The sequence below is a fragment of the Epinephelus lanceolatus genome, chromosome 15, assembly GCF_041903045.1.
Source record: "Epinephelus lanceolatus isolate andai-2023 chromosome 15, ASM4190304v1, whole genome shotgun sequence".
In the NCBI taxonomy this organism is placed as follows: domain Eukaryota; kingdom Metazoa; phylum Chordata; class Actinopteri; order Perciformes; family Serranidae; genus Epinephelus; species Epinephelus lanceolatus.
The window spans coordinates 26,210,360-26,224,698 of record NC_135748.1 but is presented as its reverse complement, the minus strand read 5'-3'; the positions used below and the strand labels follow the sequence as shown (position 1 = coordinate 26,224,698).

The window sequence follows — 14,339 nt, the reverse complement described above, 5'->3', positions numbered from 1 at the left end:
CCACAGAGGCTGCATTCTTGGTTTAGTTTACTTTGGTTGACAATAAAAAGCAACATTTACATCTCAGTTTGTTTGTCAGCAGTAACACAATAAAGTCTTGAACTTATTTTGCTGCTATTGTGTTAATTTAGGGAATGAGGAGGTGTCAACATGTGTTAACGTCTTCTAGGAGAGCTAAACACTGAATGTAGAAAGGGGTTCAGTGATATTTTAAGACCTTAGCAGCAACCTGCAGTAATGTGGATACAAGCTGTAATTGTTGAGGATATGGCCAACTGCGCAACCCCCCAAGGAAGATGAAAGGGACAGTTCACCCCAAAGTTAGAAAAATACTTCTTTTTCCTTTAACCTGTAGTATTCGTCAGTGTAGATTGTTTTAGTTTGAGTTGCAGTGTTGGAGATGTCGGCCGTAGAGATGTCTGCCTTCTCTTGAACATAATGGAACCAGCAGATGTTAAAAATTAAATCCTCTTCACAAAATGGCTGCGATCTGAAATTGAATAACTTACCTGTCTGTCTGTCCGTCTGTGCTGTTTTCATATTTGCCTTTATGGACACTATGCCGTTACTCATCAGTGTGGTCAATTCTCTGGTCAAGGTCCAACAGAGTCCAAACTGCGTCTGTAGTCAAACTGTGTCTGCAGCTGCACAGAGCGGAGCTGGAGTAAGGCCTTATGGACACTTTGTGCATCCAGAAGATCCATTTTATGGCTGAGCAAACTATTCATGTGAGATATTAATAAGCGGGATATTGCTGTGCTTGAAGTCCGTGTTGTGTTCACAGTGATTTGAGCTGCCACTTATTGAACTAGTTCATGAAGCACTTCCTTTAACTTCATTTAACAGCCTTGGCCACTATAGCAGGAAAATGAAACCAGTGATTGCAGTTTATAATTTAGTTGTATGGTTTCAACCTGAATAACAATTTTAATACATCATACATCATAATGTAGCATTAATATGCAGCTGAGGACCATTCTTAAATTGCATTGCTGTGTAATTGATCCTTAGATGGCAGAGGAAGCCAGTCTGAGTGTCATAAACAACAAACAAGACTGTCAGAAACGAGAATGCTGCCATGCCCCTGCATGTACAGAACTTACATAACAAAAAATATCACAGTGTAGTGTCAAGTCTTCATAATCCTTATTTTAGGAGAGAACTTGCCCAAATCTAGAAAACGCTGCTCACAGATGGGGTTTTTGAAACTGACATGGTTTCTCTCAGAGCAACAAGGTGCCTGTTTGCACCATGAAGTCAAGATCACATTGATGACTGATAGGAATTCCTTTGTGCTGCGTTTTGTTATTTTTGAGCTTGTTGCTTCATGTCTGCCTCCTGCATCCCCATAACATATAGTCCTTTCAATGCATAGCTCCCTCCTGAGTGTAAATATCTTTTAGATGCATGCCACACTGTCTACATGCCATTATATGTGACTCCTGCATTCCCTTTTGGTCCTCTGTGAGACAGCAGAACTAATGGATGTTTGTTTGGCCATAGTGACTAAATGATTCATAGCGTGTGTGTGGCACCAATAGGAAGCCTGTTCTCTCAAAGCTGGAATAATTGACAGCAGCTCATCCGCCAGCTCATCTAAATACAGAAACCTGTACTTGTGTTAACAGAAAGCTGAATCCAGGTCAAGTCATCATGGCATCATCAATTAAAATAGCATCATTGTCAGACACCTGGCATACCGCCTGTTTCTTGCATGACCTATGAGACATGCTTTAACAAAGGTTGGATGGCAGAATTAGCTTGCTAATTTGCTTAGCTTCTGTAATCTGACGCATTTACGACTGAAATGGAATATGTGGGTGTTTGTCATTTAGAGGGAGATTTGATTAAATTGTTGAGGGGGGCTGAAAAAATTAGCTGTGGCATCAAATGAGCTGTACAAGGACATGGAGCTCTAAAGGACGATTGACCTCCAGTCACACCTCACACACCCACGTTCTTAGATTAGGAGGTGGTGGATGAGGACGAAATACATAAATTATATACAGAAATTATTCCCTGGGGGAAACTGGGAACAAGGACCACAACTAAGGGGCGTACAACGAAGCGAGTTCGACATGGCTGTGCCTTCTTTGCTTTAGCTGGCGTAACAAAGCCTGAGCTCCAGTCAGAGATAACGAGTACCACAAAGGTGGTTATCAGCTTGCACTGCCAACTTGGGCTTCCTTCTTTTGGCGCAGTGCATGTTCCCTTAAAACGAGTCAAATGCTGCATTCAGGATTTCATCGCGTGTCACCTACTTCCGCCTCTGAAGAATATAAAAACCATTTAAGTATAAAGCAACATTACTTCTTCAATTAAGGTGAGGAAGGATAGCTAACAAGTTATGTATTTATTTTAGCACTGTTTATTTATAAGGTGACAGCTGCACATTCTTCAGCTCTTAATCTTTAAACGTGATGCATCAGATTTACATGTTATGATCAAGAAGAACTGAATTTAGGTCTGACATTGTCCCATAGTGAAGACTTTGCGGAAATCTTTTTAGTTTGTGGCCAAATTACAGTGAAATTGATTTTAATGATTGAATCTGTGGATCCAGGACCAAGCATGAAAACACAGTTTAAAGTGGTAACATTATGGTATGGTTTGAAGGAATTATACAGCATTTCATATGCAAATAAATGTCATCCTGATTAGTGGTATTGCGAGCTATTAATATATGCTACCTGTGATTTTATAGTAGGTTTGCTTTATAGCCAGCACAAGCAAATAGACCAGAGAACACTGTAACATATTCAGTAGTTCAGTGAGAGCACTAACACCTTGTGAAAGCAATAAAGAAGCATTATTACTCAGATGTTCTGCATCACTAATGTACAGTAGAGTCTTGTGGCAGAAAAAAAGCAACTTGATACGTACAGCTCGTGCTACTGTAATTGCACAGCTTCGTTCGGTCGCGTTATTAATGTAACATTACGCCTCATCAAGTTTGCATCTATAGCGTATTCCCTCATCTTAGAATCTGCATTACTCATGGATTGACATTTACAATAGAGTGAAACCATTTACAAAGGAATTGATCAGAGAAAGGCGCCTGTAGCCAATTTCAAGCTGGAACCCGTAACATTAACTGGTTTGGACCTGGTTAGCCGTGCAGCTTGAGTTACCATGGAGATCTAGTTTGACATACCTCACCAAGCCACTAATCTCGCTTCATGGTACACCTCTCTAGTCTTTTGGAAAATGTAGGCTAAACAAATGATGTCCAAACACACACCATGATATCACTCTGCTAGCCAATATGACCCACAAAATAACTGTCAAGTGTGGTTAAATATAATGAGAGAGACACTAGTTGCTCCAAATCACATTTGATATAGTCCACAGTAATTACCTCAGCAGACCAAAACAACACACACATGCACGCTCACTGTTTCCCTCTCTTATCCTCTCTGTTGCTTTCACACACTATCTTATCCTGCCATGTCGCCTCTGTTTGATTTTGCTTTCCTAGCTTTTTCAGCATAAATGACTCGCACCACACTGGCAAACTAGCCCGATAGCTTATCATGACTGAGCACACACATGGACTAACATGTAAGCGTTCGCACCCACAAGCCTCGGTCCACCCACACACGCATTCACACACAAATCATGTCCAGCTATTGTGTATTTAAAGTGGCAACCTGCTGTTTTTCGCTCCTCCCGGTCTCCTGTGCCTGTCAGAGGCCTCTGATGCTGTTGTTTAATGAGCAGAGGCTCTCCTCACACTTGCTCCTAGTCTGGTCTGCTCCTGTTGCTGTGTGTCTGCTGTTGCAGCGCTGACCAGAGGAGACATGCAGGTCTGTGTCCCAAGGCTAATTGCTGCTACTTGGCTGATAGTCTTTCTGTGCTCCACTCTCATTGACTCCCCGGACTCCAGGGGGATTCCCACAGGCACCCAAAGACAAACAAACCTGGGCGGACAATCGATAACGGATGCAAGAGTTACCGCTCAGCGCAGCCGCTGATTAAGATTCCCTAGGAATGTGTGTGTGTGTATGTGTGTGCACAATGTAAAAAGCATGAGTATGTGATGGTGTTTGCTATTTGTCCCCCACTCCTTCAGTGCTAACTGGAATCTTCAGCCAGTCCCTAAGTGCTTGTTTATGTGATTTTGATTAAGAGCATCACAGAGTTCAGAGGCATCCTCGCAACAACACCACATTAATGCTCCCAGGTAATTATTCCCACAACATCTCAGGTTCACAACAGGGTAGATGAGATCGTGTCTGTGCCTCAATGTGAGACCTGATCTACTAACAGTGTTAAATACTGTAGGACTGTGTGCTATTATGAGTAAGCTTAAGATAGCTTTTATCAATCACAAGATATAGATGCAGATGATATACTCACATGTACATATAATCAGTCAATCAGTTGTTATCTGTAGGCGAAGGGACAAGATTTTGGAATAGGTAGTGTTCTGGTTTCTTTTTGTAGTTGGTTTGCTGTCCAAGTAGTATTTACCACGTTTGAATGACAGGTGGAGGTGGAACCCATTGGCACAAACGCATTCTTGGAACCCAACAGCTATCGTCTAATGACTGTTAAGCTTTGTGTCAGCTTTTTTTTTTTTTTTTTTTTCTTAAACTATGTGCATTCATAAGCAGATATCTGTTTATAGAGATTAGCGCAAATGACCGGCACTGGGAAAAGAAAGTCTTGGCCGGAATATCCGCTCGCTACATCAGATCAGCCTGAAATGTTGGCCCTCTCCCCCAGAGGTCTTATCATTGTCAGCCCAATAGCCAGTGTTTTTCTGTTTTCACTGTCTGTAACCCTTAATTTTAACTTCATGTTACATTCTACATTTCAATTCCCTTTAACCCTCTTATATATTTTTATTTCTTAAAGGAGCACTAGTTCACATTTCCCAAATTGTAATCAAATAGACCAATATTATTTGAATGTAGGCATGTCTTTCTTGCATTAAATGTTCACGATTGCAATCTTGAACTCTGTTAATTTCCAGTTTAAGTGAATATTAAGTTGTTATTAGAAGTCAAAATCTGATGGTTACCAGTAAGATGTCAACGGTTAACCGAAGAGAATATTTTTGACTAGCGGCTCTGCTCATTAGCCGATTATCTCTAGTAACACTGTCCTGATCCCCCCAGGTTGCCTCGGTGAGTAAGTGGCTCACTTTTGGGCTGCAAACCCTCTTAAGCATTTGTAACTATCACTGTAAGCTCTTTTTGCACTGTTAGTAGTATCAGAACGGCTAGTGGCGCTAACATAGTTAACAATGCTAAAGAGATTTTGTGTCTCAGAATGAAGCTGCTTACTCACTGGGGTGACCTGGGGAAGCCCGGAGGGTGGCCACAATTTTTCCGCAGCAATGTTGTTGGTCAGTCCCACCTCTGTGACAGTGTTACCAGCAGTTATCACCAAATGACTGGCGCGCTAGCTAATGTTAGCTCCCACCCAGTCCGGATGACTGACAGTGCGGAGCGGCCAAGGCTTAAATTAGTCAAGCACTGCAGACCGAAGCGTGGGCAGTGACCATTATGAATGTTAACGTGGCTAGCCAGCTATCTATCAGCAAAGCCAGCACAAAATAAAATAAAAGGCACAAGATTTACATCACAATACATTATAATATTACCACGTTTAAATGGATAGCGCTTCAAAATGTGGTGCTAAAGCTCACTAGGTCAATGGAGTGCCACTCTAAGAAGAAAGCCCTCTTGTATATCATGTTATATTGCATTTTTTTTCTTAAAAATTAAGTCATTAATGAGTGTTGGACTACTGTAAGCAATATTAACCGTAAATGTCATCCCAAGGCAACATTCTGGGATTGTCTTTGTAAATAAATATTGCTTTTAGTGGCCCAGGAAATTTGAAGAATCAGCGTACTGTACTCCATGATCTGTCCCTGTGTGCCACTGACTGCCATCGGCTAGCAAGCAGTGTTGTGCGTTAGTGTCATCTAGTGTCCCCACCCTCGCTAACCCTCCGTTACCTCTGCCCGTCTTCTCTCTGGACTCATGTTTGCTTTTGTTCTACTCCCCAGCTCGCCTGACTCACAATGATGATCTTGACCAAGTGCAGGGAAAGGTCAAGGTTGGCCAGCAAATTGCCTCAAAGCAATCAGCCTTGTCTCTGTGCGCTAACAGTGTGAGCCTCTCTGTCCCTGTCGCCATCTTGCCATCTCTCCATTGTTTTTTCTCTACTTCTCTGTCTCTGTGTTTACCCGAGGGGGAGACGTGTGTCGGAGAGGATTGACAGCAGGAGAGGGTGGGGGGAAGGGTGGGTGATCTGCCCTGCTTTGAAGTCTCGGCTCTGACCGGTGGCTGGGCAAGGGCTGGGGACTTGAAAGCACCAAGCGACACTGCCGGGGTGACATTTCAGCACAGACCAGCGTGACCCAGCAGGGTACTTGTGTGTGTTTGTATATACCCATGTGTGTGTGCATGTGTGTGTGTGTGTGGACAAGAGAGAGTCTCCTTATGGCTTCAGCTGTCCTCAAGGACTGCAGGCTGCTGGGGGCTATTTGCCTCCACACCAAAGGGATTACCTTTCATTACATGAAAAACAGAATCACCCATTCAACCTCTAACCCCTCTCTCAACAATAGTGCCACTGGGATGCAGTGCCACAGCTGATACCCCCGTTGTAAATGCACGCTCAGTGGCTCAATCGAGTACACACAGATACTGCATGAGCCATTTTATATGATTTTCAGAACACACACATGCACACACGAGGCTCAAGGACAGCCTCCTCTGGGTCAGCTGTTCATTCCAGCCCAGTGTGCCTGAGTGGCTTTCCTCTGATGGCTTCACACACATGAAAGACTTGTGTGTCACACACTCAGCTTAACAACATCAAAGCCTGCTCGTGCCCTGTAGCTGGACGAATGTCTTAATCTACCGCCTGATTGTGTGTGTGCGCGCCTATCTGTCTGTCCTGTAAATGGTGTAAACAGGTGTTAACATGTCAGCCCACAAGATGCCACATGCCGCTGTGTCATGATCTCCTGAACAGCTGTCCTCCCAGTCATTGTGTGCGTGGGTGTATGTGGTTGAGTGTGTGTGAGTATGCATTTACTGTAAGGGTTATAAATGGCTTAAAGAGAAGCTTTGGGCCTAGATTTTGTGCAAAGCCAATGACAAACAAAAAGAAAGGCCAAATAATGAAAGAGAGCTTTATGGCAATAACTGATTTCCTCGAGAACACTGCGAATGTTCATCTGCTGTATCGCAGATTTAGTGGATAGAGAGAGACTGTCCAGTAAACAAAAAGTTCCTTCCTGCTGCTAGCTAATGTCTCCATCAACAGCCATATGCTCCAACAAATGCCCTTGAGCAAAGGACAGAAACTAAACCCCGTCTGTCTTTTTCCATCTCATTGGATTAAAGAAACAGCTAATAATGCCTGTAATGTAAATGTAAATTTCCGTCCTCAGGTGGAGATCGAGAAGCTGGACTACCACCACTATCTGCCTCTGTTCTTTGATGGCTTATGTGAGACCGTTCATCCGTACGAGTTCTTTGCCCGCCAGGGAGTCCATGACATGCTGGAGCACGGAGGCCCCAAGATTCAACCCGTCATTCCCCAGCTCATCATGCCCATCAAGAGTAAGTCTGCGAGGGTGTCTACTCTCACGGTTAACAAATCACAGCTCCTTTCCCAAGTGACCCCCGTGTGTGTTGATGTCATTTTACCTTCACTGTGTTCCCCAGCCACTGCTGGGAAAATGTGGTTATCTCAAGACTGAAGAAATACCTTACAAATGCTGGTATTGTGTCAACCTGAATACAAAGAGTATTGTTTAAAATGTCCCAGTAAGGTTAACATCACAGCTATACATCGAGCAGGACAGACGACATTTGTGCATTTCAAATATGTGTAACTTGATATTATTGTTTTAGTACTAAAATATGTTGTAATTATCACACAGGAACATTATCACAGCAGTTGTCAACCATTAAAATACGGCAGCTATTCAGTGGACATCTGTAGCAAAAATGTTCCGACTATCTTTATATTTTAATTAGATTTACAAACCCTTTTTGTAAGTAAATATTATTATTATTATTATTTTAGAAGAGGCTGAGACAAGTAATCTTCTCAGTTAGAGTTTAATTGCAGCCTTAATATGTTTTTTTTTCATGTCATTATTTCATTATTTACTATTTTGATAACCACATTAAAAAAAAACCCATCTCTGCAGTCTTTTCTTCCACAGCTAACCACCCACATGTTTTTATTCCCTAGTCTATTCAGTCTAATCTAATCTTTCATTTTATTTTCTTGTCTTTATTAACATCGTCCACTCCACTCCATCCTACACGAACTAATCATTGTCTTTCTTAGTGGGGGACAGGGAATCTTTAGGGGGAGATAGCAGGTCAACAGTACGTGCCACATAGACGTGGTGTACGTCATATAAAAGCTGGGAACATGAAGATTAACTTGAGATGAGTTACGGTAAAGTTTAGAGTGTATAAGGGCTTAGCACATGGTGATGGCAGAATATGATGGTCGTTTCCATGCTGAATTATTTCTCAAATTGTTGCAGCATTTTTTGGGTTGATACCATTTGTTACACAGATTTGGCATCGAATTTAAGCATTTTTACCACTTGAGAATTGATATAAATGGTAAAAAATCCCTCCAAAATACTACAATAAAACACCAAGACCTTGAGGAACACCACAGAAAAATTCACACTTTGATTTGGTATCAGAAAATGTTGAGGTTTGGAGATTTCTGTAAGAATTGCATTTTTTGGCAATTGGATGGCGAGCACTTCTGTTCTAGAAACTGCTGAGAAACCCGCTTATTGTCAATATAACTATGAAAGCATAACTTTGGAGCATTATTTAACCCCCTTCCGGACAAGCTAGCATGACATGGTTGGTATTAATGGATTCTGTAGGTCAAAATACCAGTGTCGACTCTAGCTGCTAGAGCCTCTGAAAGACAGTGATGTTAGCCGAGGACGCCAGCGTCCTCTTGGGGGGGTAAAAGAGTTCACAGCTTCTTTTTTTTTCATTTTAGATATATCTATATCCGCCAGTATGTAAAGAGTCTTTGAGAACTTTGAAAAGCGCAATATACATCTGATGTATTCTTCTTTTTCTTCTTCTTCTTCTTATTATTATTAATACATTTAGATTTTTGTTGGCTGATCTCAGACAAATCCCAAGGCTCGATGACATTCTTTTCTTATAGTGTAGCTCACTGCAGCCTTAAATAAATGAAAAGCTGATAACACACACAATTAAATAAAAAGCTTTATTTAGTTGGTAGGAAACATGAGGTATCATAAGGAAAGTCCTGTGTAATTTTCCAAAAAAAATAACCTAGCTTAAAAAAATGTGAGAATATATTAAATGAACTGTTATCAATATGAAATGAAACTATTAAATCAATATTAATATGCATCTATATCTAAGATGTATTTTTAAATAGTTACACACAATGACACTGCAGCAGCAAAGGGAGTGCAACCAAAATAGGACAACATACTTTACCAGGAATAGACTCACCTGTCTTACACACTTGCGCTACAGCAGATTCTAACATTACCGTACAACAGTCCTGTGACACGTCCTAATTTGGTTTCACAGTCATACGGTTCCTATTATTACATTAACCCTCAGGGCGAAGCGTCCTTGTTTTTGCATTTGCGGGAAGAGGTTGGCTCTAAAAGCATGCCTGATAATCTGCCAGGTGCAATGTGGTGACATGCTACATTTAACTGTGTCATCGTGGTGTGCCTCCTTACCTTTCCACGCTGACACGTTCCACGCACACGCACGCAGTAGGCAGATGGAGGTGGGCGGAAAGGTCACATCCCAGGTCAGAGTGGTGTGTGACCATGGACATCAGAATTTACAGTGATGTAGACGCGGAGGGTTTCATGTGCGGCAAACACAAGGTACAAAGAAGTTAGAGGAATGCAGAGTGTGGCTTTTGTTGGAGAATTTCAGCACACATGCACAGACTCACAGTCTCACACATGCACACACACACACACACACACACACTGTCTTTTGTTTGGCGCCGCTGCCAAGTGGAGTGTCAGTTTCAAAGTGGGAGCCTTTAAGTGGCGCCCAGTGAGCCTGGGATAGTGTTCATGTCATGGGCAGTTGGCTGGTGGTGTGTACGTGTATGGAAGTGTGTGTGTGTGTGTTCTTTGTTTATGTGTGGGTGTTGAACGTCTGTGGAGGCAGAGGGGCGTAACGGCCAACACTAGGCAGGGCTGTTGGAGACACAGTGACAGACTGACCCTGGCACAGAGTCTGTCACCACGCTACACACTGCTCTGAACACACTCTGCAAGGTCTTACCCATTACACATCTCAGGCTGACATATCCAGCTTTGCGTCTGCATGAATTACACTGTATTTTTAATAACAGTATTCTTATATTCTGAGTGATGGAAAAAGCAGTGTTGTATTAAAATAAATTTGTTGAATGAATTTAACCCTTAACTGTTTGGATCAAATTTGACAGCTTTTGAGGGGGTGTTGAAGCTGAAAATGCTATGTCTGTTTATATTTTTAATGGGACAGTTGTGACAGAGTTCAAATGGGACCTTGACATGAGAACTGCCTACGCTCCCACCACATTCGTCCAGGCTCCCACAGTGGGGGAGCAAAACAGCTTTGGCATGATCATAATGCTCATACAAACCAGTGGTCATAGGAAGAAGTGTAAATCACCACGATACGATATTATATTGATTCTTTGGACAATGATACGATATGTTGATATACAAAGTCTGCCACGATACGATTTCGATTTGATGTGATTTAGGGGCCTGCAATCGATATGAGACATCTGCCCATTTAACACAGTCGGTTACAGAAGAAGCTGCCGACTCTTTTTTGCTTTTGGCCTTAAAAGATAAAAACAACACAAATAATGTAAGTAATTGTAACAGCGTAAGCTTACCTTAAACTGACTCCACTAACACACATAAAAGAGCACATGGGATAAGTTAACCTTCAGGGCTTTCTGACAGAAAGACTTTCTGGAAGGACTGTCAAGGTTCAGAGACAAAACAATTGTTTTTTGCTAGTGACCCATTATTAGTTTTAGCATGTTTACATTGCATAAATTAACCTAGCAGCTAGCGAACTTACCTCTATTCTTAGCTTAACGGATTACATGTAACATTATTAGGAATTTTTGCATTCTAAATACATCTGTGGTTCAAAATTTGGTATAGATACTTGTTAAGAGGGGATTCTTGGAGACCATACTGTGAAGGTAAAATATGAACAGTGTAAGGATTAAATCTGGTTATTTTCATGGCTTACTGGTGTATTATGTTGTTTCAGGTGCATGATTTGTCAGCATCTTTCCACTGATATTTTAAATATTTGAACAGCCTCATGTCCATTTTGTCCTTCATCAAGAGGCATCCACTTTACACACAACTTGACATTATGCACAGAACGACCGGGCCACTCGCTAACTTAGACAGTAGTTTATAAATTCAAATCCCTCAGCAGTTTTGGTCATTTGCCTCGGGAATGCCAGACCAAAGGTGATGGTTATGCTCCTCATGAAAACACACACTTCGCACTGATAATGGAATTTTAAATGGCCTGCTCCTTATTAACTTCTTGGTTTATTAAAAATCGGGCCTGTTTCGCCATCCACAAGGCAAAGCCGCCAGTCCGTGTCTCTGTTGCAGATTAATTACTTTTCTATGGAGCAGGAAAGAAGAGGGGATGGTGGAAAGAGGAAGAAAGTAAAATACCCGTCTGCAGACTAAAATGGCAAGATATATATTTTTCTCCTCTGACGTTAATACATCTTCAATGTGGCTGGCAGGCTCTTATCTGCAGAGCGACTGAGTCACGTCAGGCCCTGGTGAATTTTGATGATGACTGCAGGTCACCCAATGAGAATACACAATGAAGGAGGCTCTGGCTGACATTATACTCTGAGGCCCTGTCCTCAGTGACTGAAAGACTGAACTCTTTTCCACTGTACACCCTGTTCCTTTCACCCTGTGTGCAACAAGAAAATAAAAGACGCTTTTAACTATGGATTTAATACATCTCTGCTCTTTTGATGAATTTAAGAAGGGTTTTTTTGTCCTCAAAAAAGCTGAAAGTGCAGAAAGAATATGATTTTATATTAAACACTGATATTTCTGTGAGTTAAGGTAAAAATGTCCTGCTCAGCTCAACAGTACCATGGTGACTTAAGAAGAAAGGGTAACTGTTACTGAAATGCTGTGGTTTGGGTTTTTCTGGCTTCCTTAAATAGGAAGGAGGATTCAGAGCCATGCCTCCATTGAGCCTCAGTTGATTGGCATAACATTTGTTCAGCTTTGGACCAAAATGAGACTTTCATTACAAGAAGATCCTCAGTTACGCCTCTGCACGGGAACATCTTCTTCTGATCTGAAAAGTGTATTTATACTCGTAGCGAGAACAATTCGCCACTAAACTCTCCAACGTATCACCCTACCTCTGACATTTTACAGGAAACAGAATACAAGGTCACGGCTGTTTTATTTTCACTCTGAATATGAAACAGGTCCTTGCATGAATAGATTATTACTTTATTCAGATTTGTCCCAACACAGATTTTATACAAGCATTAATATATCAGACCCTCAGCTGCCTTCTCCCCAGCTCTTTTAATTTTTTTTCCTTTCTCTCTCTCTCTCTCTTTTTTTTTTTTCCAACAAGGCGAGAGTGCTGATGAATAATTGAACAGTCCCGCGGTCCAAATGTCACAGCAGGGAAAATTGTTTGCGCTGGCTGGTAATTAGAATTTCATTGTTTGTTATGTAGGTTTGAAATTCCTGTCATTCCACATTCCACCTTATCTCGGTGATGGCAGATATCTCTGCGCTTGTCTATCTGGGGAGACACTAAGGCAAAGATGGAGAGATGGCACGAGGCACAATGTATTCGCTCATTCAGCATCATCTCAGCTGCGGGCTGGTCCTCTGTATAGGCCTCGCACACAAACACACACACACACACACACACACACACACACTGACAGAGACAAAGACAGACTCTCAAATGGACACAAAACAAAAGACTAGTCATTTTCCTCACATGCATACCTAAACTTGTATCAGTGCAAGTGTAAAATGTTTTATCCCTTTGACCTATGAGCCACTTGTTGTTTATATGACTCTTCCACATTGTATAACCTCCTTCATATTCGGTTGCAGCCGTGTTCAGTGCCGCCTGTGCTCATGTCTGAGGCTGACATTTTGTCTCATTGCTTTTAAATGTGTCTGCGTGCATGTTGGAACGTGTGCATCCCTGCGTGATTGTGTGTGTTTCACTGTGTGACTGTTACGTGCGAATGTACGCTTGTCACAACTTTGTATTTGCATATGAGCTGTTTTAACAAAGGCAGAGGGTGATGCAGTACGCGCTCTAACTGTCACACAATATTTTAGGGTTGTTGGTCTCGTTCTCAGTCGACAGTCATTGTTCTTTGTCAATTTCAATATGGTGCAAGGGATGAAAGTTGCTTCGGTGGATCCATAGTAACATGACTTGCAGTAGATGAGGAGAAGAGAGAAGCCCTGTGGAAGACGGAGGACTGTGGCACAACCGCTGAAGAGTGCGCATTTGTGTGAATTTATGTTGTTGACTCAACAGGCGCTGAACCAAATTAGTAGCATTGCCTCCTGGTTGCTTGTAAAACAGACAATTTATTGCACTTGTGGCAGCAAGCGTTGTCGTCATCAACATTACTGAAGACCAAACACGTTTCATCATTTTTGTTTTTCCAGCCTTGTTGGCGGCGGCCATTTGTTTTGTGAGAGTTAATGTGACCACCCCTCTTGCAAAGTCAGGTGTCAATAGAGAAAAGAAGAATTGAAAGAGGGAGATGGGGCATTAGAGGAGCCGTATTCAAAATCAAGAGCATTAATGTAGCAGCAAACAGATATTTGCCATGCAGAGATATAGTGGAGTAATGGCATTATGAGCAGCTGGTGAAGTCACCACCTGTTTGTGTGTTGTTTGGCAGCACATGCATGTTAGAGCCTATGAGTCACTGTGAGTGTGTCCCACTGGCTAGCTTATTGCTGCCACTATGCACCGTGTTCATATTGTGTTTACGGCTGATAGTGAGACGGTGTGGCACCTCCCTCCACTTTCCTCCCTCAGGTTAACAATGTTAGATAGTCCATCTAGGATTTTGCGATGTTGCATTTGCAACAAGTAAACAAATTCATCCAATCCCTGTGAATTCTGCACGACCTTGCTATTTTGTCCAGTCACTACATCTTCACCACATCTTCACCGTAACTGTTAGCATCACACGGCTAATGTTACCCAGAGGTTATTAACAAGTTTAAAAACAGAGTCGAGCCAGTGTAGTGT

At 42.0% G+C, this 14,339-nt stretch overlaps 1 protein-coding gene across 1 annotated transcript in view; it reads left to right on the top strand.

The window, feature by feature from the left end:
• Positions 1-14,339, top strand: part of pacrg (PARK2 co-regulated) — a 192,484-nt gene that overhangs the window by 78,575 nt on the left and 99,570 nt on the right. Inside the window, exon 3 of the mRNA XM_078175090.1 lies at positions 7,418-7,589. Coding sequence (XP_078031216.1) covers positions 7,418-7,589 — 172 coding nt within the window. The remainder of the gene's footprint in view (positions 1-7,417; positions 7,590-14,339) is intronic.